The sequence below is a fragment of the Astatotilapia calliptera genome, unplaced genomic scaffold (assembly GCF_900246225.1).
Source record: "Astatotilapia calliptera unplaced genomic scaffold, fAstCal1.2 U_scaffold_4, whole genome shotgun sequence".
Lineage (NCBI taxonomy): Eukaryota > Metazoa > Chordata > Actinopteri > Cichliformes > Cichlidae > Astatotilapia > Astatotilapia calliptera.
In genome coordinates, this window is record NW_020535778.1 from 869917 (window position 1) to 889253 (window position 19337).

General features: G+C 40.0%; 1 protein-coding gene across 1 annotated transcript; it reads right to left on the reverse strand.

Moving 5' to 3' along the window:
• Positions 1–8521: 8521 nt before the first annotated feature.
• LOC113018116 (myelin-oligodendrocyte glycoprotein-like) lies at positions 8522–15512 on the reverse strand. The gene is made up of 3 exons (XM_026161176.1): positions 14804–15512; positions 12294–12641; positions 8522–10454 (listed from the first exon to the last, which is right to left on the reverse strand). The coding sequence occupies exons 1-3, from the start codon at positions 14859–14861 to the stop codon at positions 10285–10287; spliced, it is 576 nt and encodes a 191-aa protein (XP_026016961.1). The 5' UTR covers positions 14862–15512; the 3' UTR covers positions 8522–10284.
• Positions 15513–19337: the final 3825 nt, after the last annotated feature.

Genomic DNA, 19337 nt, shown 5'->3' on the forward strand with positions numbered 1-19337 from the left:
AGCAAGGCAGTACACGGAGCAGAAAGCAGCGGAAAGGCTTGAGCTGGACAAAACCCGAGTCTATTGCCCCCCTGTTGAAGTAGGTCAGTTAGTTTATCTGCGACACTGGCCCCAAGGCAGGAACAAAATTCAGGACGCCTGGAGCCCTGTGGTTTATAGGGTTGTCGAAGTCCAGGGCAGCACACATGCAGTGGAGCCGGTGGAGGGTGGGCCAGTAAAACGGGTTCACAGAGCTAACCTTAGACCTTGTATTGGCCCAATTCCTGCACCCAGGAAAAAGAAAAATAATGAATCCCCTGTGGTAGTGAGTCCTAGGACAGAAGAGAAAACAGGCTGTTCAGATCCAGATCCTGAGTATGTGTTGTTCGGAGAAACCTCATACCCAAGTGCAGAGCAGGGGTCTGATGAAGCAGTTCAAAGCAGCGACATTTCTGAGTCTGTAAACACTGATGATGCTCGTGTTACTGTACCATCTGACTCTGAGCAGGTGTCCACACCAGAGACAGTTGCTACTGAAACTAACAGGGATATTGGTGTCATTCCACCAACACCAGTGCCCCGTCGGAGTAAAAGAGCTAATGCTGGAGTGCATTCAAACCCTTACCATGTCCCTGTATCAGCATGTCATGCCATCACCTTGAGCCCTGAGGTACTGTCTCAGTTGTTGACTAATTTGGGTACTGCTCTCTTTAAGGAAGCAGTGCATGAGTTGAGATATACCAATTGAGTCACCGGGGACGTTGACTCTTAAGCAGGGGAGTATGTAGCCGGGTGGAAGTTCGATATTATGGGACATGCCACTGGATGGCACTGTTTTTCTTTTGGGGTACCTCTGAGAGCGGAAGGGATCATGGGGATCTACGGAGACATGCACGAGTGCTAGCTTGCATTGGTGTTATGTGGGTGTGCAATGCCTTTTTTCGCTGCGTGATCTGTTTTGAACGCAAAGTGTGCAACAGTTAAGGCACCAGGAGTAGCTGCCACCAACTTCGCCGTTCGTCTCAGAGGGATCCATATTCCGTTTTCTGCTGGATTAATGCACTGTATGTATTTGAGTTCACACTTGTATTATACTATCTCTGTGGGTAAGAGGGAAATGTACCGTGTTAACTGTTTAATCTTGGCTCTGTATCTATGCAGGAGAAGCCACTACAGTTATTTTTGCACTGCTAAGTTTTGTTTTATTTATGTTTGGGTTTATATCAGACACGAAATGACGCTAGATGTCCTTGAGTTCCAGATGCTGATAAAGTTGGGGAAATAACCTGCAGTAGCAGTGGGTTACCAGAGCACAAAGCTGTTACTGGATAGGAGCTGTCTGTAACAATTTTATTTCTTTATTTTTACAACCTTGTTATTTTCTTCTGAGCACTTACTTTATCATTCAGATTAAAAGAACCCCAAAGATAATCTGTGTTCTGGGCTGGTTAATTTAGCCAGGCTACATAAAATTTAGAAATTAGCTGTTTTGCAAAGTATCTTAAATCCTGCGTTATTTGACACGTTTCACATATACACCAACAAGTCATTTACAACAATGTAAATACGGCCAATCATTTTAATGCGGAAACCAGGAAACCAGTTCGGGGCACAACCGTATTTGGCGCCGTTACCGTCCCGAGCGAACGTCTTCACGGCGACAAGATGGGTACCGGAGTTCGTACGTCGCTCTTCGGGATTCTTTTCCTCCGTTATTTCGCGTTTGCATCAACAGGTGAGTATGTAACTCTTAGATTGCTGATGAATTGATTTGCCGTTATTGGCATATTAAACACACGCAACCGGGATGTAAACGTGATTAGCGAAGCTCGCCGGTTACCGGGCTTCGAGCACAAGTTAGCTCGCCAGTTGCGAAGTAGAAGCGTCTATATGTGGTGTGAGTTTTCTGTGTGTTTTGCTTAGTCTTAGTATTTGTGTGTAGTTGAAGTAATTACTGTTAGAGTCACCGTGACTTACTGGACATCGTTTTTCGACTGAAACTTCAGAAAACGGAAGACATTCGCTTCGCTCAAAACACGGCTACCCGCCGCGCTAACGACGGCAAAGCGACACGTCACGCTAACGTTAGCATGTCGGTGCAAACAAGAGTGGCGGAGAAAAAGCGGACTGTCCCAGATTACTTTCACATGACAGGGGATTTTAATCAGGCAAACCTGAAGTTGGAATCAATATAATGCTATTAACATGTGCAGTGCTCTGGTACGGGAGAAAATTAAGAATAAAAAGCTCGAAACTGACTTTTCGACACGATGTCGTGCTCCCGTAGCGATCAGCGAAGGAGGAGAAGCGCTACCGCGAGTCTTAATGTTCGCGGCGGATAAAAGGTCGGCTGGCTTCACCGCGGCGCACAAATCACTCAGGAGAACAACCAAGCCACTAAAGAAGTACTAAAACTTGTACTAAAACAAACCTAACAACTGGAACACTGATCAGACTCAGAATCAGAACCTCGTTAACGGCGTCAAGTACCTGCTGAGAACATCACTGTAGTGAAGTTTATCTGAGTCGTCCCCATCCAGAAACCCTGGATTACAGCCAAGGGCAGGGATAAAATTTGATTAGTACTTTGAACATTACTGTGTGATGTGGTTAATGAACCATAGTCACGGTGGAGGCATGGCTGAGCAGCAATGCTTTTATTCCTTGTCCTGGATCGCCATCTTGTGGCAGATTTGGGAATTGTTTAGGAAGTATTTTCCTATTTTTGTACATTGAGGTGTCGCAGCTTCTTAGTATGTTTTTCCTGTCGATGTTTGTTATTAGTTTTTTTTAAACACGTACTATCACGTTGAACATAAAGTAAAGTTAACCTCTTGCAGCCTCTTCTGCAGCACAATCCAGCGTTACACAAACGTGCAGCACTGTGTACAGTCCGCCCTACAGGGCCGACTCCACAGCACACAAACCAGGCTGTGGCCCCGCCGTCTTTACTCTCTTCACCAGCCAGGGCTGAAACACGACCTCCCCACGCTGTGTGTCCGTGTTTACCACAACACGCAGAGACTCTAACATGTACCGAACGTGCTGCTATTATCCATTAACAAGTTTGAGGAAAAAACATCAGCGTGGAGTCATGGATAGCCTTGGACCTTGAAATATAATTTGGACTTTAATGTGGAAATTTCGATGTTGTTCTCAAAAAAATCTTTCTTGTATTAATGTTGCCCTGAGACTCTTTGACAGGAGTGACAGAGAGTCACTGATCTTCACTCTGCTTGGTTGCTGTACAAGAGACTAGTTGCATTTTAACCTTTAACCTCTCTGATCTGTGCTGTTTCCTCTTTCAGTCCAGATAAACATCATAGCTGTGTCTGGAGAGAACGTCATTCTGACATGTCGAGCTCCAAACAACAACATCACAGTTTTAGACTGGAGCAGACCAGACTTGAAAGATAGCTCTGTCCTTTTTTATGACAAAGGGGTCAAATTTAATACCACCAACCAGCATCAGTCTTTTAAGAACCGGGTGGATCTGCAGGACAGAAAGATGAAGGATGGAGACGTGTCTTTGATTCTGAAGAATGTGACGATTGATGACACTGGAACATACGAGTGTGGTGTCATCCAGAAAGCAAGAGATGGTTTGAACATCATCAGCATCATCACCCTGAGAGTTGTTGATCCTCCAGGTGAGTGAGTAGAGTTGAGTGTGTGTGTGATCAGAGGTGAAGCTGCTTCCTGGTTGTTGATGTTTGTTTCTAAAGATGTTGTTGATGAGACTTTGTAGAAAGCAGCTGGTCTGAGTGATGTGATCAGAGTGCAGTAGATAATGTCTGACAGCAGTTTGAAGAGCAAATGGATTCTGTTCTGTTCTTCACTCATCACCTACCTGACAGCTGACACCTCACACCTGTTTCTCACCTGCAGGTCACACAGGAGGAGACACAGAGGATGGAGGGAAGGAGGATGGAGGGAAGGAGGATGGATCTGCTGGAATGAAAGTTGGTCTTCCTGTTGGGGCTATTGTTGCTGCTGTTGTTGTTGTTGGTGGTGGTTTTCTGATTTACAGAAAAGTTAAACCAAACAAACAGGGTTCATACCAGCCTCCAGTTAAAATTCAGCATGTTTGAAATGTTTCAGTTTTTCCAGCTGATCTGAGTCTCCCAGAGAACAGTTGAGGATATCCTGAAATTAATTTTCATGTCCTCGCTTTTCTACTCTGAGCACTCAAAGCGCTTTATACAACAAATTCATCCACACGAGCACTTCTTCCAGTCTCTTAAGTGCTCAATCTAACATTCATACACATTCACACTCCAATGGATGCATCGGAGAGCAACATGGGGTTAGTATCTTGCCCAAGGATATTTGGCATGCAGACTGGAGCAGCCTGGGATCGAACCACCGACCTTCTGGTTAGCGGCCACCTGATCTACAGCCCGCCTTCCTGTATGGAAATTCAAGTGTGCCAGGACTCACAGGTGATTGGCTGGCCAGGGACCTATGCCCGCCCAACTGCATGCAGATCGGAGTGTGCCAGTCCACACACACCATTGACTGCTGTGGGATCCTCGAATGCAGCGGACCAATGACATGGCTGCCTGTGTTTACCTGGGAATACAAAAGGCTGAGGAGTCGTCGCTCGTGGGGGACTCTTTGATTTGAGCAGACTGTGTAGGCTGTCCCTCCTGCCTCTGGCCTCGGTTTTTGAGAGAGTGTTCTTGTGTTATTTTTTTCAATCATGTAAGACAAACGAGCTGAAATGTAACACCAGCAAGTGCCAAAAGACAATTTTCACAGATTTCTTCAAATTGTTTTCTTTGGTGCAAAAAGCAGACAAACAGTCCAGCAAACATTTTCACATTTTATTTTTACATTTCCAATAATTAATGATTTTTTTTTTAAAGTTGTATAAAAATGATCCAAATTAGAAGTTTGGTCTTTAACTCCTCAACGTCTGACCAACAATCATGCTGAGCTTTGTATTTATCTGTAACGGAACTTTTCCCAAACAAAGAGTTTGTGCTTCAAATGTTTCTACTGTAAATAAACTTCCTGTTGATATGATTGTTGTTGTAAATAAATCTGAAGCTGGAATCAAAGTAATCCATGTTTTTTTTTTCTTGCAGATTTCAGACAATTTTACAAAAAATATTATTTTACCAATAAATATAAATATTAAGAATAAATCCCATAAACTGTCAAAGTTTATAAACACAACAGCTGTTATAAATGTTGTAAAACACATTTATGTTTTAATTTGTTAAGCTGGTCGTTTATGACCACAGAGAGAAAGAACAAAGGATTTAACTGATGTGATATAAATCATGCTCTGATGTGCAGACATGGAAACAGAAAACCTCATTCACATGTTTCACACATCACTCTGATTTTGATGTTTTCTTTCCACTAATGTGACAAAAACGTCCTTCATGCATCTCCAGCTGGTTTCTTGACCATGACGATGAGTTCACTGTACTCAGGTCGCCTCCACAGTCTCCACATCTCAAACAAATGTGTTGGAACGAGATATTCACATCATGTTCATGTTGTGCTCTAATTGGCTCTCAGGTCAGCTGTTACACCATCTCTAAATGACCTCCACCTCCTGCCACTGGATGTGGTGAAAGGTGGAGTATTCAGAGGATTACAGTCAAAGTAAATCAGTATGAGGTCAACAACATGGCGAGAAACACTTTGGTGTTTGAAGTGACAGATCTTTGACACTAGGAGGAGAATATAAAGGGACAAATGGTTCACGTGGCTCTACAAAGGCCTTTATATACACTTCATATCCAGTTATAATTTAAAGCGAAATTCTTCTGAGTTAACATCCTGTAGATTTGGGACTAATCCTCTTTCTCCATGGATCCAGTGCTGGTGACTAATCTAGAACTGGTTCTGCGTTCCCATCAGGAAAAGTGTGTTTTTGCTGACAGGCGGAGTTCACCTCATTGCCAGTAGAGGGCAGCATCAGAGCTCGGTTTGATCACAGCACTGAGCTGCTGGTCCATCTTTATAGAAACTTGCTCCTGAGCACTTCAGTCGTGACTCTCACCTCTGCTGGTCTGAACTTATTGAACCAGCGACGTCTCCAGACTCTCTAACACTGAATGACGTCACAGATGTTTACGACCTCAGCACACACTGCACAGGAACTAAGACTCACGTGTGCAGCTTAAAATTAAAATTATGTGTTGGCGCTATTGATGTGCAGTGTTGGTCAAGTTACTTGAAAAAAGTAATCAGTAACTAATTACTGATTACTTCCCCCAAAAAGTAATCCCGTTACTTTACTGATTTCTTATTTTCAAAAGTAATTAATTACTTAGTTACTTTTTAAAACACGATTTACAACCTGAAGAGGTGATAAAGCGATAGATCTTTCAGCCCAATTCGACTTTTTCTGCATAATCCATCATATAAAATGTAATCAAATGGAAAAGTCTCTTTTTAAAACTTGTTTCATCAGTTTTAATCTTTTAACTTTATGCATCAAGCAAAAATTTAATTATATGCAACATTCACTGACTGGAAGAAATTAGTTTAACATTTAAACCTATTTTCTGCACATTCCAGCACATAAAATACATTTTTTTTGTTTACACTCACTCTTTCAAATAGATGCAAGTGAAACACAGCAGAAAATCAATAAAGTCAAAGACTAGCGGTCCTTTTGCTCTATTTTCACCTGTAAAGCAGGAGCAAGGTAGGCGGAGGTTTACGGTCAGTTGAAGAATCTGCGAGTTTCTCTGTGAATTTAGGTCTTTGCGCACTCGGTGCTTGCTTGGAAGTTTAGGGGTTTTTTTCACTGTAAAAAGAAGTTTTCTTCCCACGCACAACGGACGATAATGTTTTTGTCACTTTTTATGGAATCAAACTCAAAGTAAGGTCGGTACTTCCACGCTTTAAACGCTGCACGCTCATACTCTCTCCCACACTCGATATATGATCCACTGTTGATCTGCACACAGCTGTTGCCACGAACGTCGCACTCGCTTACGTCACTGTCATGAGACATTCTCTCAAAAAAAAAATCACAGTTTTAGTAACGCAGTAACGCAGCGTGCTTACAGGAAAATAACGGTAATCTAATTACCGTTTTTGCAATAGTAATCCCTGACTTTACTCGTTACTTGAAAAAAGTAATCGGACAGGTGTAACAGTGTACATAATAAAGCCCCAAGAGTGTTTTTGACATTTATTTCTGACATGTGAAAAACATTTTTTAAAGAATATGTTTCAAAGTTAATTAATTCATGAGAATACAATCTAATGTTTAATTAAAGCTTCAGTGACAAACTACAGCCAACAGGTGGCAGCACATCTCTCTTCCCCTCATGAGCACAGCCACTTTACCACCATCACTGCTCACTACAAGGCCTGTTTCTGTTTTGCTCCAATTTTAAAACTCAGGGGGAAGAAACAGATGTTCATGTTCAGGGGCTGAGTCGATTATTTACAGGCTGTCTACAGAGGAGTCTCCTTCTGCCTCATTTCAGTTTCCTGAAGTGAAAAGTCACACTCCACCAGTCCCCACCTTATCATAAATGTTTATCTACAAGTCACTGCAATACACGTCCCCTGAGCTCTGCCTGTGGTTATGACCGAGTTCACGAGCTGCACTCGTGGCTTCTGACTGTTCAAAAAAAGGTGACTGACAGTCAGCTGCTTTTTTTTTATTATTATGGAAGCAAAGGGCACCGCGCGAATAGCAGAAGCTGAAGATTCACCACTACCAGCATGACTTTATGATGACAGAGAAAATAAATAAATACATGAAACCAGTTCCTGTTGGAAAAAGAAAGAGAAAAACAGACCTTAATGGATCCTTTAAAGTCTGGATGTGAGGGAGTGTTGAAGGTGCTGGAAGTCACGATCTTTTGAACGGGACAACTAAGCCGTCATCTCCAGAGGACGGACTCATCTGTGGCACCACGTCTGCAGCTTTCATGAAAAGCTGTTTTGGTAGTTATTATATACAGGACATTATCCCCAAGACATAAAAACCACATGTACAAACCTGACATCAAGTGTTTTCAAAAAAAATTGCTGACTTTGCCCAAAATAAGGTTTTAAAAAGCTTTGCTAGCTCTGGAAATAAAAAAAACAAGAGTTACTGAGTGACAGTTTAAGTCTGGAGGGTTAATATTTACACTGTGTTGTGTTTCTGAAAACAGAGTTTTAATCATGAGAGGAAATAACCCAAGAGGATCTGAAATGAGCTGCAGCCATCCCTGCGACAGCCCAAAAACAGTACCAGTCACTGTTAGAGGAAATACTTTTCTTCTTGACTTTGCTGATTGAACTCGTTTTTTAGTTTGTCAAATAGAAATCTAAACATATTTGAATGCTGGACTTCTACATTAACTAAGAAAGTGATGTTTACAGGAAAGTATTTAGGACAAAACACAGAGAATTACAGAGTTATTCAGACTTAAATGAAGGAAGAGGAAATACACAGATGTAAACAGGCTCAAGTTAATGACATAATTTCCCCATTTTTACTTTAAACAGAGAAAAAAGGCCCCAGAGGAAATAAGACCAAACAAACAAACCCTTCACTCTGTTACTTGTGAGGCTCTCATTTTATTTCTGTGATCAGATCAACAACAATAAATATCATAAAATTATGTCACAACAAACAAAGGAGAAATATAAAAACATGGTACAGAGAAATGAACATGTTCAAATGCATACATACGAATACACAGAAAATATGTATCATCTCCTAATTTGAGCCACATAACATAAGAAAACATAACAAAAAACAGAGTGAGGCTCCATTTCCCTCCACAGGCTTTCATACCTCGATCTTCCTTCAAATTCCTGATACGACCTCGTGTCCTGCTCACTTTCATTTATTCAGGTTTTAGTTTTGAACATCCGTCCATCTTCTTCCACTTTGATTTTGCTCATTGCACTGTCCCCTTTTGATCTTCAAATATCCTTTGTATGACAGTGGATATTTACAATGGACTCGGCTCATCACTCAGAGTCAGATTGGATCCACAACATTTGTACTGACGGTGGAGTACAAATGTGGTGGAGTACAAATGTGGTGGGTAACAAAACAAAAAACAACAAGTGAAACATTAACATTGAGTACACTAGTCAAAGACATAAATTCTGAAAAGGCCTGAGAACGGATCGATAAAAATCAGAAACCTCTGGAGTGTTTTCAGAGCAGCTGCTGCTTTTAGATCTCAGAGGAAGTCCCTCTCTGACCTCTGCCACAGAGCGCTCTGCAGCCTCACCACAGACCTCAAACGTACAAACGACAAACAAATTAGATTTTAAACCAACCTGAACTTCACGACTGAGCAGTTTTCTGATGAGTTTCAACGCCTTAAGGCAGCACAATAGGCGAGGATGCAGATCAGGAGAAAGGACGAGATCCTGAGGCATCAGAACAGGAAACAGATTGTGTTAAAACGTCTTCAGATTGAAAATCCTCTCTATTCACCAGATTAATGCTCATGTGAAGTCCTGAAAATGAAAAACGCTGAAAGATCAACTGTGTATTTTGCACAGAGGAACAAGAAGAAGACGTCATGACAGAAGTCTAAAAACAGCCACGCCCGAGGTGGAGATCTGAATGTGAGATCAGCTCAGTTTAAATCACTGATAAGGTTTCTGATATTTACAGATCCAACTCAGAACTTTCCACAACTCACATAATAACACAATAAAACCATTATGATAATGGTTTGTATGTTTTTTAAATAAATATCATGGGTATACTATAATCACATATTAGATTACATTGAGTCATTATTTCTAATGGGGGCGATGGACAGAAAGCAGGAAGGTGGCTGATTGGCTGCAGTTGCCACAAACAGAAATAAATCAAGTGTTTAAAAGTGCAAAATAAAAACTTAAAGTTAATAAAGTGCTTAACTCACTGAGAGAACTTGCTAACCGTGCTACTGTGGCCCCATTTTAATGCCCCGTCTAATCAGAGCTTACATAAACTGATCTACTCTACGTCTGTCTCCTCCACCTCTCTACCTGCTAAAAGCTCCACCACGCTCACCTGCTGTTCTCACGGTAAAATCAAGCTCTGCAGAAAAATGCACAGAATAAAGTTAAACTTAAAAGAAAAAAGGAGAAGAAAAATAAACAGATTTAAAGTCTATAAAAAGCTTGTTGCAGCCACAGTATTGATGTAATGTTACTTTTAATGGTTGTTGGGAGAAAATGACTCCCGAATGTGACTCGAGATCAGAGGAGCGGTGCATCGAACCCTTGTTGCTGTGAGTTGAGTGCTGTCAACAGACGCTCTGTTTATGCTGTCTGCTCGCTAAATAACAATGCTTCACACATCTTCTCAAACATTTCAGATCAACTGTTTAACATTTCAGGTGGATGTTCATAAGAGTTGCCGCGTGTTGATGATTTCCATTTTCGGATGAAAAATACTGCAACACAAACGCCAACAATAAGACAACTTACAACTGCAACAATAATGATAATTAAATCATGCTTGTCCTTGTGTTCTACAGTCGGATCTCCTGAAGAGAAAAACAAAAACAAAACAGGTGAGAGGCCTGAGATATGCTGACAGCATTTCTTTTACACTGAAATACGCAGTTAGCAGAGGTCATAACGTCCAACAGTGACGTAACTGTCAGAAAAGTAATAAAAGTATCGGCAGGCGCTTGGATCATAAACACTGAGCACACCACTGTGCTCATGTTTCAGAAACCAACGCTTTTATTTTTTCTCTCAAACACTTGCATGTGTATTAGGTAAAGTACCTTAAAGGTACCTTTAAAAGAAAAACCCTCAACAGCAAGCAACAGAACGAAATATAAACTTAAATATAAATATATACTTCTAAATACTTCAGTTTTCAGGCCCCTCTTCTGTGGAACCAGCTTCCAGTTTGGATTCGGGAGACAGACACTATCTCTACTTTTAAGATTAGACTTAAAACTTTCCTTTTTGCTAAAGCATATAGTTAGGGCTGGACCAGGTGACCCTGAATCCTCCCTTAGTTATGCTGCAATAGATGTAGGCTGCCGGGGATTCCCATGATGCATTGAGTTTTTCCTTTCCAGTCACCTTTCTCACTCACTATGTGTTAATAGACCTCTCTGCATTGAATCATATCTGTTATTAACCTCTGTCTCTCTTCCACAGCATGTCTTTTATCCTGTCTTTCTTCTCTCACCCCAACCGGTCGCAGCAGATGGCCCCGCCCCTCCCTGAGCCTGGTTCTGCCGGAGGTTTCTTCCTGTTAAAAGGGAGTTTTTCCTTCCCACTGTCGCCAAAGTGCTTGCTCATAGGGGGTCATATGATTGTTGGGTTTTTCTCTGTATCTATGAAGCGCCTTGAGGCGACTTTTGTTGTGATTTGGCGCTATATAAATAAAATTGAATTGAATTGAAATACATTTTCCTCACAGAAAGAAAAAAAGCAGGGGCGCACCCAAAGAGCAGAGTGCAGGGTGACACTGCACCACATGAAATCTGAAACTTTAGTTCATTATTTTACACTTTTAGTTGTAAGTCTACTGATATATATTGCTGGATTAATATAGATAAAACCACCGAGCAGCATAACTGAATAAAATTTCCATTTTATACATTAAAAGGATGCACATATTAATGCTACAACAACTATGATCCAGTCATATCATGCATGTTTTTCTGCATTATAATTTACTCTGCCATAGGCACTCTACAACATAAAACTCAGTTTAAACAGTTCTCATGTCCAACATCTGTGTCAGCCTCAGAGCCTCTGACTATCAGCTCTTTGCCTTTTTCTCGGTTCACTGCGCCACCTTCAAAACTCTAAGACAGTCAAAGAAGTAAAATACACTCGGCTGGTATAATCACACACAGGAAAATGAGCAATAACAGATGTCTGAATGAAAATAAAACGGGGCCAATAAACAACTACGTCAGATCAGATTTATCACCACTCACACGCCACTGCAGGAAGCATCAGCATATGTCACGTAACACAAGTAGAAAGATCATGTTAACTTCAGACTGCAGTGATCTTTCATAAACCACGTCAAGTTCGTGGAGAGTAGACCAAAAAAGATAAATAAATCCTCTGCAGTGGCAAAAGTTGGGGCTTTTTGCGTCTCTTTTTCCTTTTCTTTTGTTTTTGAAATCAAATGGTGGAAAATAACAAGCATGGTCTTCTGTTTTTCCCACGCATGGACAGACAATGCTTCCCTCAGAGAACATCTGTGGGGGTGCAAAAAGCCAGCGTCACAGTTCACAGACACAAAAAGCTCTTTTGTGCTTAGCAGTGCAGCGAGGGCTGCACTTTGGCTCTGCATGTCCCTACAAGTCAGAAGAAGAATAAGTAGTAAAGTGGACCTCTCAACTCACCAGAGTCTATGACTGTGAGGTCGATGGACCGCCTGGACTCACTCTGAACTCTCTGACCGCTGCTGAGATCACTGGTTATAATCCGACACTCATATGTTCCTGTATCGTTGACGTTGACGTTCTTGAGAATCACAGAAACGTCTCCGTTTTTCATAGACGGGTGTTTCAGCTCCACTCGGCCTTTAAAACGCTCATGCTGGTAGCTTTCATATGAGCGCCCGTTTCGGTAGAAGAAGACGTATCCGTCTGACTTAATCTCAGGTATGCTCCACTCTAACAGAGTGATATTTACACCACTGGGATCCTGACAGTGAAGAGTGACATCTTGTCTAGGCCTCACTTTTATCTCTGTGTGACCAAAGACAAAAGAAAAAAAGAACAAACTTTGATAAGATGTTGCGATCCATTTCTTTACGACATATTGTGTAGAAATGCTGGCTAACTCCTCCTGTACAGTTCTTTTTTTTCAGTAGACGAGCATATCAAGAGACATCTGACAGGAACTATTTGGATCGAGGAAGTCTTAAAAAAACATCAGTGGATTAATCAAAGTAATGGATTCCTGCAGCTCGACATATTTCCAAAACAAGGCCAGGGACCAAAGAGAAATCTGCTTTTTTTTTTTTTTTTAAAAAAATTTCCTCTTGATCATGCTCTTTCACACACAGTGACAAATGTCCTTGATAGATGTAGGCCAGAGGCTGTTATGGGCCTACTTTTCTGTTGCTTGAAGCGTCCTCCATAAATGCGCATGCGTCACCTGCTCGTGTGAATGCACAAGAAGAGAAAAGAATAAAAGCAAACTCATCCTCCTCAGTGGTTATTAACCTACCCATGTGTTCATTTACAGAAAAGAGCCTGCAAAAGCTACTGACTTAGATTACAGCACTCGATGTTTGTTTGTGTCTGTCTGGGTTATTTAAGATCACCTCAAGGGATCAAAAACTTTCTTGAAATCTTGAAATGCCTTGAGTAACAAGCTCTTCTCTAGGAAAACCAGACTTTCATTATACGGTACCAAGTGTTATGGATCAGACTTTGTGGCTATTTTAAAAGAATATTTCCTTTGAAAATAACACATTAATTTCCTCATGCTGTTCTGAATCGCTCAACTCTGTTGACTGTTACCACATGTGTAGCTAAGAACCCACAATGACACAGATTTGTAAATAAGAATAAAATAAAATAGAATAGACCTTTATTCTCATTGGACATGCACATTGAAATTGTGGGTGTGCCATGCCAACTGGGCAAGTATAAAGTGTAAATAGTGAGAGTGCAGGATCAAATAACAAACATGGGGAGTGTGTACAAAGCAAGAGAAAGGTCACGGATTAGCGAACAGGTTGTGAAGTTTCTTTTATTTCACGTGGCACACTCAGTTCCTTTACAGGAAAATGAGGATTGGTAGAGCCTAAATTAAGAGTTTCCTTTTCCTTGCTTCCTTCCAACTTAATGGTTTCATTTCTACCACTGCAGAAAACAAAAGTACAATAGTGTGGACCTGACAGATTACTTGCACATATGCTGATGTTACATTTGTATGAACAAACTATAAACCTATGTCTGGGAGCTATGACGCCAAATGCAATAACATGTGATAGAGTTGTAACACATGAGGTCATTTTCTGGGTTCATGAAGAAATGTCTGCAATTACACCAGTAAACTTTTGATATGTTATAAAAAAATTCATAGTGACATCATACCTATAACATAGTGCACGCAACATACTGGGGAAAACAAAGGGGAGGAAAAAATTCTGATAACTGCATATTTCTTGTGTAGCTGATGTATCAGTAATCACCAGACTGGTAAATATGTTGAAAATCTGACAACTTAAAACTACTGTGTCGTGTTTATGCACACTGACTGTGTGCAAGTACAACGCAAGAAGTATGTCCTGAGAAAGGTTTAATCCCTGAGAGGGAGACAAAAAACTCCCAAAAACAAACACAACAAGATCAGCAAGATGCGACTTGACTAATTATAGTATCTTATCATAAGCATCTACCGACAGAAGAAAAACAGAAGAATGGAGCCAGCCCTTGTGACTTAGAGAAGATGTGGCAAGTTTTTAAATGAGATTAACTCCACATACTCAACTCTGCTGCTCTGTGTAGTTCAGCAGTTTTGTTAATGTAATTTTTCCTGTCTTTTCTTTTCTTTCAGTTCCAGTAAGATAGCGGTGGGTGAACTCCAGACAAGATTAAAGACCTGGCAAATAACAATTTCTGTCTCCAGCTCTGGAGATTTCCTCCACCTGTATACTCCCACGAGAGCACTGGGATCAGTTGTTCTTGGTGGAACCTAGGTTATGGCTAAAGACCAGAGGTCCTCTGGAACAATCTCCTCCAAGCTATTCGCACGTCCAGTCCTGCTGCAAACACGCTGCTATTGATGTTTACATTTAAACAACTGTTAAAACAAACTTGCTCTAAAAAATTGTGAGTCACAGCATTTGTCAGACTGCCAGCAGTTTTTTTTTTAAATTTTATTTTTAGCTACTCACCTTCTAATTCCACAGTCTCAAAAGTCAGAAGAAGAAGAAGAAGAAGGATGTGAGACATTTCTGTTGAATAACTCACAACTGACCCTCCTGAAGCTGCTGGAAACTCGATTTGTGTAAATCTGGTGTCGTGCCAAAAGCAGTCTGAGGCAAGGGGCAGTCTGCTGCGTTCAGGGACACACCCACCTGAACATCAGCCGTCACAGCGTGCTTTCAACCCTGAAGCTGCACTCAATGTTTCTCTCTCCTGTTTTTGTTGTTTTTGTAGGAGAAAGCACAAAGTGAACACGGGAAAGTGCCTCGAGCCCACATTCATGACACCCTAAAATGATCCTTATTTAGGTTTTGTATTGTTTAATTGTTTTTTTTTAATTTATTATTCCACTGTAGATGCTGTAGAAATAATATCTGCTTTCCGTCTGTGTATTTTTGTAAATATCTTGTGTAATGACAATGAACCTTATTGAATCTTCAGTGTGAATCAGTAACCAGCATCAACATTTAGACAACAAAGTTAACTTAGCATGGTTCAAACAGAGCTCACTGGCTGCCCTCTAGTGTTCGCCAGCGGTCACTGCAGGTTTAATTCTTACTCGGACGGAAGTGACGGACAAGGTAAGCGACTCATGTTGACGCCGGAGATTTTGGCGGAAAATTAAAGCGAATGGTAGTTTAGAATTGAACAAATTCCTTTAAGCTTCAGTATTACCAAATACACTTATCAATTGTCTTTATTTATTTTAATTGTGTGTCTTTAATTATTACCTAAACATTTCTATGTGCTACAAAATAGACATAATTGTAAATGTGCTGAGGTGAAATTATACTTTCAATAATATTACCACTACAGACGGTGGTTAACAGGCTGATTAAATTAATCTATGCTGATCAGCTAGCTAAAAGTCTTTACTTTAGCAGCCCAAATCAGAGGCTAACATTAGCATTTGTTAGCGTCAGCTAGGAAACTAGGGTTAGTGTAACTTTGCCTGAAACTCTTTAAAGAGTAAAGTAGAGCTAAGTGTGGCTCAATTTTGAATACAGTTTGGTGCCATTTACAATTAAGAAATACAGATAGTTTCTCTCTTTACTCTTAAAGTTAAAAAATATGTTTTTTATATTTATCAACCTAAAGAAAATAAACATTTAGTCTGACTTGATGTTACAATTAAAAAAGTGTTTGTGTTTTTATCTGAAGAGTTTGTAAATATCTGGTTTCAACTGTATATTTGATGATGTTGGTGTTTGGCTTGATTGTCAGCACAGAGAGGGAGAGAGAGGAACAGAGAGGGAGAGAGAGCAGGTGAGACACACATGTTAGTCAAATGGTTGTTTACCAAAAGTAATCATATCATAGGTACTCATGTATCTCGTACCTAGTGTTTCTTTTTAGGTTTGTTATTTTTCAAATTCTATATTTATTCAGTTTTGCAGGCTTGTTTGCACAACAAGGCTAAATAATTATATAAACTTTTCTCAATCTAAATAGTGGACTTTGGTAGAATTAAAAAATAAGTGTAGTGCAGGTCTATGATGATTTTTAGTGCTACTATCATCTAGTTCTGATTCTGGTTCTGTCTTGGTTAAGTCCTAAGTAGTCCTGATTTTGAACTGTTGTAGTCCTGTTTTAATTCCGGATCAGTTCTGAGTCTGGTTGAATTGGGGTTTAGTCCTCGTGTCTTGATGCAGCCCTGATTTTGTTCTGCCTTGCTGCTTAATTAAAAAACTAGTTTAAGGTGTCCTGCACATGTGATATATATTTTTCCCTATATGAAGTCATTCTTTTTTGAACAAAACTCAAAACAGAGCCAATTATTCTTTCCATCATTTCTAACCCCCCCCCTCCCCAAATCCCTCTGGCTTGTACAGGGAGGAGAGGGGAGAGACGGACAGCAGGCGGCACCAAATAACCAACTCTGCTTGCTGCTGCTGCTGTGCTGAAGTCTCACACACAATCTGTCGAAAGGGGAGGGGAGCTGGCTGCTTCCACAGGGCACATTTCATTCATAATATTGTCGATCCGAGCCAATTATGTATTAATTATTTTTCTAAAAACATAAACACTGATCAGAAAATGACTGTCAGCACTTCTCACTTCATTTGTGGGACTTGTGGGCCTCAGGCTTTAAATGCAGTAATATGTAGGCCTGCTGCTGCTGCCTCTCTCTTACTAGGTCAGTTAATATCAGCAGATATATATATATATATATATATATATATATATATATATATATATATATATATATATATATATATATATATATATATATATATTAGCAGTGAAGTTGACTAAAGTGCTTTCCAATAATAAACAGAGATAACAGTTAAAAGCCATACATTAAGCAGAGAAATAAATTAATGTAAAATAAATACACAAATGAAAAAGAAGATAAAAATTTAATATTAAAACATAAATAAAATAGACAAAATCTACAATGAATAAGATTAACAAAATAAAAAGATTAAGAGTGACCAACAGCTGACTAAAACTGACTACAAGCTGACTCTGGTACTACTCCTAAAAAGCCTTTGAAAAAAAGTGTGTTTTTAAAAGTGATTTAAACATTTCAAGTGTTGGGGCCAGTGTAATATGGAGGGGCAGTTTATTCCATAATTTGGGGGCCACAACAGCAAAAGCTTGGTCCCCCAGTTGTTTCAGTCTAAACAAGGGGACAGCAAGGGGTGACTGGTCAGTTGATCTAAGCGACCTTTGTGGAGTGTACAGGTGTAGAAGGTCTGACAGGTAAATAGGAGCCAGGCCATTTAAAACGTTAAAAGCAAACAATAAAATTTTAAAATGAATTCTAAAACGGACAGGCAACAGGTGTAAAGAGGCAAGAACAGGGGTAATGTGCTCACGTTTGCGTAACCCTGTGAATAGGCGAGCAGCAGCATTCTGGACCATTTGCAAGTGTGATAGTGAAGCCTGATCAATACCAATATAAAGTCCATTACAATAATCAAGGCGAGCGGTCACAAATGCGTGTGAGACTCTCTCCAAGTCACAAAAAGAAATAAAAGGTTTTACTTTAGAAAGCTGCCTCAGCTGAAAAAACTATTTCTCACCACTGTATTTATCTGTTCATCCATTTTAAGAGCAACACAGAGATTCATATTTTACTATGTATTAATATATCACTGATGGGACATGAGGCCTGCTGAAGGCAGTCAAACTGAGGCCAGACTCAAGGTGATGAAAACCATCACTTGTTGAGCAAACTGAAGCTCTTCTGCTGCCACCTACTGGCTCTTATTCATCTGTGACTTTTTACACAGTGCATACACTCACTGGCCACAATTTTAGACACACCTGCTAGGTCTGCTATGTGAATCTCACAGAGAACATTGTGCAGTGCATGAACTGTTATTTGTTCTTCATTGTTAAAATGAATGTTAGAAATAAACAGCAGCTTTTTTGTGACACTCTGCTCTAAATACGGAGTATGAACTGTACAACATGATGGGATTCCTCCATCCTTTACACCAGTTTACTGTCCTGTCAGATTCTTCGTTCAGCCGAGAGCTGCACACTCGTTTTATTGTCTGCGCCTGTCCTCAGTTATTGGAGAGCTTCAGTGCCGCTCGACAGCAGAGTAAGACCATTTTTAGAAAGTGGTTGGTTAATTTTTGTTGTCTGTAGATGTTACAGCAATGTAGCTATTTAAACTATTTGTTTTGAATTTAGCAGTTACTGATTCTTTTTAATTAAAGCAACTGGAAATACTTGTTTTTGTGTAGTTTAGAGACACACATGGGTTCATCTACAGACACATTTGGGTTAAAATAAAGATTATTCATAGTCATTTCTACAATAATAAACACGTTGAACCTACAAGAGCAGAAAATATTAATCAATTGCCCAAAGTTTGAGCATTTTCCACGAAAAATCCACAATTTAAAAAACACTGAAACTCAAACCTTGACAGGACCATCATACAAACACAGAGGAGAGTGTAAATCATGACAGAAACCATGAACAGGAGCAGGTTTCACACACACCAGATTCAAACAGGATAAAAGTCAATCAAACACAACACTGGTGCAGTTATTTTTAGCAATATGCTTACAGTATATTTTATGAAGTTTAGCTGCTACTTCTGATACTACATCTTTGGAATTCTGCTTCATGGCTCATGACAACTAAAAGTCACAGAGGAGTTGATCGAAAATTCTCATAAATAGAAAATCTGTTCAAACATGTAATACTGATTTTTTTTTATTGTATTCAAGTGATTATAGAAAGACTAATAAAACAAGTATTATTGATGTACACAATTCATTGTATGCCTAATTGAATTTTATATTATCATTATTATTTTATTGTTTCCTTTACAAAACATGTTACACAAAATTTACACGTAATCACAGGACACTTGTGGTCTAACAATGACATTGTTTCATTGTTTCAACCCTCTTCCTGATGTACTCGTTGATGTTCTTGTCCCATCCTGGACTGTGGTACTGACACTCACTAGTCCCAGGCCTCTTTTCTTTTGCTTAGCATGCAGCCTCAGGGTGCTGGACTTGGGGTGAAACCCTC